Consider the following 8,560-nt stretch of genomic DNA (forward strand, 5'->3'; position numbering starts at 1 on the left):
AGGTTCTCAAATTCCCATTCGCGCGACCTACATATAGGGGAAAAGTGGGAGAAAATGGTTCCAAGTATTTTACAAGTGAATACAAAACTGATTTAGTTGTTGCTTTTGTATGCAGAAATTATATTTTGAAAATTGAGAAGATGGCGAAATTCATCTGGATCACGCAATTATAAGAATATTTGTGCATGATAGGTCATGTGCAATACATGTACACAAAGCAATACTGAAAAACTTTTGATAACTGAACATCTATTACTAACAGTAAATACATGATTGTTTTACCAGCCAGTAAAATGAAGTTTTTGTCCCGAAAAATGTTTGAAACTAAAGCGATCCACAAATTATTTTTTGGGAGTTTTAAAACACGAATGAAACAAACTTGTACTCATTTTGTGGAGATAATTGGAAAGAGGAATCTATTCAATTGTTTCTGGGAAAGAGTTGTAAATTATGCAATATCTGCTCTACGTTATGAGGTACCAGATTATATAACCTGTGCTTTAAAATTACCTTATCTGCTCCTTACATTTCCTAAACCTTATACGAGTTTCACTCATTAGGATGCTCAATTTTTCAAGCCTCCAAATTCAGTTGAAGATTGAGTTGAGGATGTTTGGCCAAGCTTAAAAAGTTCAGTTATAAGTAGATAAGTAAGTTTTATAGAAAGATGTCTTTTTATTAGTCAAAGTTGATATAGGTAAGTTGCTTATTTTTACTGTAAGGTAAGAGCTGCTTTAAAAAGCACCCTTTTTTGCTTAAAAGCAAGAAAACAGTAAGTTATCCTCATGTTTGGAAACAAGCTGTTTTTAAGCTTAGCTAAACAGCCTCTTAGTCCTCTGAAAGTTAGATCAAAGTTATCTTCTTCATGGATCTTTATTTGTCGCAATTTCGCATGTCATATGTTCCCAGCTCCAATATGCACTATCTTTGATTGTTATTTGTCTTTCAAGCGTCTGATAAGTATCATTTATGAAATATAGATTGCTGCGATGAAATCATCATTACAGTTTGCATTGAAGCAACTAAAGAAATGGATGAAACCTGAAAAGGTATAAAATTGGACTCTTTTTTCTACTATTGTTCATCAATATAAGGTTTGTATGATGCTAATTACTAGTAATTGCAGGTGAAAACCTCGTTGACCACTTTCCCCTCATCAGGGGAAATAGTTTCAGAACCATTAGGTGTTACATTGGTCATATCGGCTTGGAACTATCCCTTCTGTAAGTTAATTCCTGGTTTTAACTTCTTTCATTTGTTTTTATTTAATTATTACCTTGCCTTCATTAAACACGTTTCAACTATAATTCGGGAATTGAAGAGCGGTATCCTTGTAAAAAAATTTCATCCTGATGACTATTAGACATTCTCCTTTGCAATATCCTTCGTGATTTGTTGATGAAGAATGAATTTGTGCCTTTTCATCGTGTTTAATATTTTAATCCTGCAATCGATGACACCATTTTTTATTTTTATTTTTTGACTTTGGGATTCTTTTTGTTTCATCCAGTATTATCTCTTGATCCAGTCATTGGAGCTATAACAGCTGGTAATGCTGTAGTTTTGAAACCATCAGAAATTGCTCCGGCCACATCTGTGTTGCTTTCAAAACTTTTAGGGGAGTACATGGATACATCTGCTGTAAAAGTTGTTGAAGGTGCTGTACCTGAAACAACTGCATTACTGGAGCAAAAGTGGGATAAAATATTTTATACAGGTATTCACGAACTTCACCAGTCACACGTATTAGCTTCCATTAATCTACGTAATATCTTGCTATTATCCTTAGTTCAGTTGAAACATCAGTAGAGAAACATTATCTACTTTTTACATCCAAACAAATGAAGTGTCGTTTCATTTTTTAATTGCAGTTGGATTACACAGCATAAAAAGATCTGCCTATTCACATATTGAAATGTTAAATTATTAACCTTTTTCTCTCTCTCACTACGCCGTTTAGGCGAGTGAAGTTCCGTGTTACCGTTTCCGGAGTTCTTCCATCCCTTCCTCAACCCCTCCGACTGAGGGATCAAGCACCAGTCTCTAATGGCTCTTCTATGCACACTTTTTCGGATGTGCTCATTTTGAGTGATAAGTGGTATATAGGTTCGACGGAGAGGTTTATAGCTACATGGGTGGATATAAGTTGTCAATGCTTATCACTTGTTTTGATGCTTGATGAGTATTACTTTGTGAAAATAGGCTGGAATAAATCTTAATGCAAATGGCTTCCTGTGCATGAGCACTTCTGTGACTTCTCAATTTCCTTATAATCAATGCCATGAACTGTCCTCATTTTTTCACCCAGTATTACATCAATGCTAGAAGCATGCAGCAGAGTCTTCTCTACAGTAATATCTTGGATCCAGAATACTTTCTCTTTTCTGTAAAAGGATTAAGAAATGTGAAAGAAGCCATGCAGAGGGCTAAATTTAGATTAACTCATTACTATATGCTGGATTTATTATTTAGACAGAAGTTTACTTTAAACAAGCATATTCAGCTGTAATTCTCAATTAACTTCTTTCAGGAGAAATAACTTTTCTGGAACACTGCAATTCTAAGATGAGACTCCTGTTGATGTTGATACTTTAGTGTGTGTGTGTGTGTGTGTATATATATATATATATATATTTTTTTTTTTTAACTCTTTCATTAGTGAAATTTTACTTGTAAAGCGAAAGTACTTGTTTTTGAAATTTGTACTTTACTTGTATGTATATTTCTTAGCTTGATTCTTGAACAAGCAATCTTGTAGGAAATGGCAGGGTAGGACGCATTGTGTTGGCTGCTGCTGCAAAGCATCTTACACCAGTACTTTTGGAGCTGGGTGGCAAATCTCCTGTAGTTATTGACAAAAACATCAACTTAAAAGTAACGACTTCCTTTTCTCTTTTAATTGGAGTCATGCATATTCAACATTCGTATGAAGCCACAACCAGTATGCTTAATTGCCTAGTTTATAAGAGCATTCTTTATGGTGACTTTCAAGTTTTTTAACATAAATGTTTGAGGTCTATCGGTGGAAAACTTTTTTGAGGGGATTTTAAACACAAAAATCTTACCTTTTTTCTGAGCTTAGTGTAATCAAAACTTGTTCTGCATTTAAAAGGTTGCGGCAAGACGGATTATTGCAGGCAAGTGGGGCTTCAACAATGGACAAGCTTGTGTTGCTCCCGATTATTTGATAACCACGAAAGATTGTGCTTCTCAGTTGGTGAGTTTTCCTATCTGATTGAAGAGCTATTTAACCTACATTATTCCTGTTGTTATTGTCTCATGCAAATTCTCAAATCAGGTAGATGCTCTGAAATTTGAACTGGAGGCATTCTATGGAAAGGATCCTCTGAAATCAGAAGATCTGTCACGCATAGTGAATTCCAACCACTTTAACCGCTTAACAAATTTATTGGACGACGACAAGGTTTCTGGAAAGATAGTTCATGGAGGCCAACGGGATGAAGCCAATCTGTGAGTTTGTACACATGATTTATACTTATTTTTCTTTCAAATTCATTTATTTAAAGACTTGTAATCCATTTTATCATTATCTCTGGGCAGAAAAATTGCTCCCACCATTTTGTTGGAAGTCCCAGGAGATTCTCTGGTCATGAATGAGGAGATATTTGGTCCTTTACTTCCTATCTTGACGGTAAAACTTAGATTGATTCTGTGGTGAATTTTCCTTTCGACTTTTGCATTTTGCTTATGTTATCGGTTGGTATAATCATAAATGTGAACTGCATTTGTTTTCCTTTTCCCTGAAGGTCAACAAAATCGAAGACAGTATTAATGTGATTAATGTTAGAGAGAAGCCACTTTCTGCATATTTATTTACGAACGACAAAAGGCTCAAGGAGGAGTTCATAAGTAACGTCTCAGCAGGGGGTTTGGTCGTCAATGACACTACTCTGCACGTAAATTTTTCTTCCCGTATCTGTAAAACACATCAAAAGCTTTGCTTGAAGTCATGCCAGCTCATCTTCATGCTTATATGAAACATGTATATGCTTGCACTATTATTTACAGGAGCATTTGATAGTGATCACTTAACAGTGTAACTTGCATTGGGTTTAAGAATTGCTGTTAATTAAATTTACTTTTTCAGGAAACGAGTCATTGCTTCTCCAAAAAGTAGTTTTACATTTTCCAGGCTTAGCCAAACATGCTCATTTGGCTTTTCTTTAAAAGCACCATTTCTAGGAAAATACTACCATCCCCTTTATTTCTGTAGGGACATCTTTAATTATAATGAAGATTGCCAATGGAGCTTGTCGATAAGAAAATAAGTTAACGAGTTAAAATAATCAAATCCAACTAACTATGTTGAGGAACTTCTTGTTGCAGCTTGCCGAGCATTCTTTGCCATTTGGAGGAGTCGGGGAAAGTGGAATGGGAGCCTACCATGGGAAATTCTCATTCGACGCTTTCAGCCATAAGAAGGCAGTGTTGCAGCGTAGTTTTGCTGGCGACATTCCTGCAAGATACCCACCATACACGCCCAGGAAGCTGAAATTTCTTAAGGCATTGTTAAATGGTGATTTAATCGGCCTTATTCGGGCTCTGATTGGTTGGTAGGATCCATTCTGTGTACATTGGGAAGAATGGTCGACTTCATGTCGATTGATAACTGATCTGGATGTACTTTTGTGCTCATATCATATGGTGAATCTCTTTTAGTATGTGACTGGAAAATCTACTTTCCTTTGAATTCATATATTTGTGTTGCGAGCGTCCCAGTTTGGGTATGGCTTGGTCTTTTGTCTAAATGATCAAATTTTTAGATATATGTTTGTTTAATAAAATATTCAGTACCATATTTGCTCTCGTTATACCTTTCATCGAGCTTTTTCAGTTTAGGTTTATTTTCCGTCATTGACATGTTTGGTACTAGGAAACTAGTACCAAACAACTATTCACAGTTTGTTACATTTATGGCATGTTTGGTTGGTTATTAATTCACAATTACTTTTGACTACACAGACTATTTATTTGTGCATTTCGTAGGACTCATTATTACTATTTACTTGTTATCTATACACACCAATCAAACATATTAAAAATAACCTTTTTAAAGTAAATATTAAAAATAAAATATATTACTTATTTTGACATTAAGATAAAATCTATTTTCTGTAAGTGTAGGCAAACATACTTTAGGAGAGTTAAATTAATAAGAAATCAAGAGCAAGAAATACGAACTTTTTGTTTGGATTTATATTTTGCGTCCTATGTTATAGTTATTGGTAATAAATAATATATTTTGCAGCAATAAAAATAAAAATATTTAAAAATTTACGCTTATAAATAGCTAAAAAGATCAGATACCTCCAATTGACAATATCAAATTACACCTACATTTTATAATTTAAGATTTCTTTGTTTTTGCTTTATATTCTTTAAAATTCAATTACTAGCCACTTAGGATGTTTTATTAAACGCCTTTTTTTTTTCTTTAACAATGGTTAGCGTAAATTATATTTATTTTCTTAGCCTTCAGTTGGAAACGAATTTATAAATGGTATTCAATTAAAGTTAATCCACTCATTCCGTAAGATTTGTCATAACCTTCTTCCTTTCTTCATAAATCATTTATAAATTTGTCAAACACTGACTTAAAGTAAAATTGGAAAAATAGAAAATATATTCTATATTGTTTCGCGCGGGTTAATTCGCTAACAATTAAAGAGGATCAGACGATTGTGTAAGGGACGAAACCTCTTGAGACAAAGTCCCAAAAAGGGGTGTTCTTTTTATTGGCGATGAACTTTACAATTGGAAACGGAAAACAACGTGCCTCCAAGGGGCGCAAGCACACGAGTTACAGAAAAGGAAATGTTTAAGTCTAAAAGCTAAAGGAATGAAAATACATATTCTCTGTTCGAGAGTTTTGAATTCGGTCCTTTGCCTCTAAGTTCTTTCTCCCTTTTATACTTCATAGGCGATCCCTTTGTGATTAACTGCTCTAAAAAACTGCTTGATCGCCCTATAACTACCCACTTTCTTTGTAGTGGCCATTTTGTCATGCAACTGTCCTTTTAACTGTTGTCATTATCTTGCATCGTTCAACCGCTTTCGATTGAACCCCTTGAGTCGTGGAACGTGATAAAGTTACTTTAGCAACTGCCTTAATAACTGCATCATAATGCGTTATGTTTGTTGATACCTTGGGCGACTTGAAGATTTGGGCGAGACTTTAGACGACCGTATGCCACTTTATTCGTTCAGACTCTGAGCGACTTGCAAACTTGGACGATGGCGTTACCGCACTATTGGGCCCCTTATTTGGGCATTCACCTTGATTCGTTCAATTGGATTTCGTTCTTTGGGCTATCTGATTTGGGGATCCTCCAATTGGGCTTTATTCTCTAGGCTGTTCGATTTGGGCTGAATTTTTATATGTCAACAATTACCCCCCAATATGGCAGAATTAATAATAATTATTGAATTTTGCCATATTCACTTCACGTCTTCAGCAACGTTCACGATTCCTAAAGAATTTCAATCATTGTTTCCTTCTATAACTTGAAAAGGTGCGTCACTTTGCAAACCCTTATAAACTCCGAACACGTCATTTTACTGCTACGAAATCACGTTTCATATTTCTTACGCATCCTTCGCGATTCACTGTTCATATTTTGCTTCCTTGTTACGTAACTCTGAAAAGCTTCGTTCCTTCTTCAATGGCTGCTTTACAATCCCAAGCTAGCGATTCCTTTAGTTTTGACGACTTTCAGAAACTTCTGAGTCGTTCATACGTAACCCCAAGTTTTCTTGCGCCCGTCGATGTTGGACGTAATGAGTTTTACTTGGGTCCTTTCTTCAACAATGCGGAAGCAGTCGAACAGGCGGCGGTGGGTCAGTTGTTTCCTTGCACTCATGGCCCTCCTTTTCTGAATTTTTTGCCCCTGGGGCCACTTCGTGAAAAAGGTATTCGCACTTGGCCCAAATCTGACGTACCTTTTCGTAGGTGGCATGCTCGTCTTGTGGGTCATGGTCCTACTAAGGCACTTTTTGATAGCGCTAGGATTTCTGATTTATTGGAAGTCTCTATTCGCCCCCTACTTTTGATTCAGCACTCTTTCCGATTGTTTTGAGCTTTTGGTTCTCTGAGTATAACACCTTTATTTTTCCTCTTGGCCCCATGTCTATTACGTTAAGGGATGTTGGGGCCCTGGTAAATTTACCACCTTTGGGTGATACCGTTTTCCCAGGTATCTTAGTTTCTGGCGGCGCCCCTCAGTTCGGTAAAAATTATACCGATTCTTATTTAAGCCTGCAGACACTGCACAATCATTCGAGTGCTGAGCCTACTCATGCTGAGCGAGTGGCCTTCCTTTTACTCTGGCTTTGTAAATATGTGTTGTGCGTGCCTAGTATAAGGCCCTCTCTGAGCTATCTACCTATAGCGCATGAACTGGCGCGTGGCAGGCCTTTGAATTTATGTTCTTAGTTTTTGGCTGCCCTTTATAGAGGTATGGCTTTTCTTCAGGCTCAATTGAAGAATGGTGCATCTCCTACTGGCAGTGGACCTCTTTGGTTCACTCAGTTGTAGTTGAGATCCTATTTTCCATCGCTTGGTGCTCCATCCATTTCTTGTCCTTCTGCTAGCTGTTACGGGCTAGCTATGGAGCCTTTAACTCCTGTAAGTATGTCCAAAAGGGACATTTTTTCATTCTTTTATTCTTTAAATTCAATCTCTTCCTTCTTTCCTTTCCCTCCTTTTTTGACTCCGGACTATGTACATCCTCCTTCCACTCTAGATAGCGCGAGCACCTCTCTGCTCATTTGGATCCAGTTCTTAACTGGGAGGGAGCTTTTCCACGATATCTTAACCGGGACCAATGCCAAAGCTGGGGTAGAAATTTATGCTCCCCAATTTTTTGCTCGGCAGCTTGGTTTCGGCCAAACTTGGCCTGTTCCTCTTTGCTATTCGAAGAACTTAAACGATTGTTTTCATGCCATTAATAAGGTGGAAGCAGAGGCTATAAACGCTCGCAACCTCCACTTATCAAGCCATTTTTTATTAGCACCTTTTAATCCTTGTCATGCTACTCACCCTCTTTTCGAACAACTTTGGCCATCGGTGAAGCGCAGATTATTTGCGACTGAGGCCAATCGTGCCTTTCATTCATTAGACCAACCGAGTATTTTTCCTCCTCCTCCTGTTTTGGCCACTCCTTTGTCTATTCGGAACCCCTCTCCTTCTCGTCGTACTAAACAATCTGCTCGTCCATCTTCTTCCCTCCCTGCCAGGCCAACTATGGCCAAGAGTGCTCCAAGCCGCAAACGGCCAGCCTCAGCATCTCCCATTCTGGAGGATGATGTTGATGATGATGATGATGTCCCTCTTATCGTTAAAAGGAAGGTACTTAAATTGGCCTATTTACAAGTATGCTCTTCCTCATTTGAAAATTTTCTGTGTACTGATAATCTTTTGGACTTTTCAGAAAAGCTCAGCTTCCTCTTCAAAGGCTTTGGCATTACCAACTCCTGCTCCATCATCCCCTGTTGAGGTTACTTCATCCAAACCGGTTGATGATGGGACCATGCTTAAAGG

General features: G+C 37.2%; 1 protein-coding gene across 1 annotated transcript; it reads left to right on the forward strand.

Moving 5' to 3' along the window:
* The first annotated feature begins 980 nt into the window (after positions 1 to 980).
* LOC111402050 (aldehyde dehydrogenase family 3 member H1-like) lies at positions 981 to 4,832 on the forward strand. Its single transcript, XM_023030092.1, has 9 exons — positions 981 to 1,049; positions 1,127 to 1,223; positions 1,511 to 1,717; positions 2,759 to 2,874; positions 3,113 to 3,217; positions 3,299 to 3,471; positions 3,562 to 3,652; positions 3,768 to 3,917; positions 4,348 to 4,832. The coding sequence occupies exons 1-9, from the start codon at positions 990 to 992 to the stop codon at positions 4,576 to 4,578; spliced, it is 1,230 nt and encodes a 409-aa protein (XP_022885860.1). The 5' UTR covers positions 981 to 989; the 3' UTR covers positions 4,579 to 4,832.
* The last annotated feature ends 3,728 nt before the right edge of the window (positions 4,833 to 8,560 follow it).

The sequence above is a fragment of the Olea europaea genome, chromosome 10 (genome assembly GCF_002742605.1).
Source record: "Olea europaea var. sylvestris chromosome 10, O_europaea_v1, whole genome shotgun sequence".
Lineage (NCBI taxonomy): Eukaryota > Viridiplantae > Streptophyta > Magnoliopsida > Lamiales > Oleaceae > Olea > Olea europaea.

What these genes read in the sequence shown, in the direction of transcription:
- LOC111402050 (XM_023030092.1), top strand. Translation starts at nt 990, where the DNA reads ATGAAATCATCATTACAGTTTGCATTGAAGCAACTAAAGAAATGGATG. An exon ending in AATGGATGAAACCTGAAAAG is followed by an intron (nt 1,050 to 1,126) that starts GTATAAAATTGG and finishes TAGTAATTGCAG; the next exon opens with GTGAAAACCTCGTTGACCAC. An exon ending in CTTTACTTCCTATCTTGACG is followed by an intron (nt 3,653 to 3,767) that starts GTAAAACTTAGA and finishes TTTTCCCTGAAG; the next exon opens with GTCAACAAAATCGAAGACAG.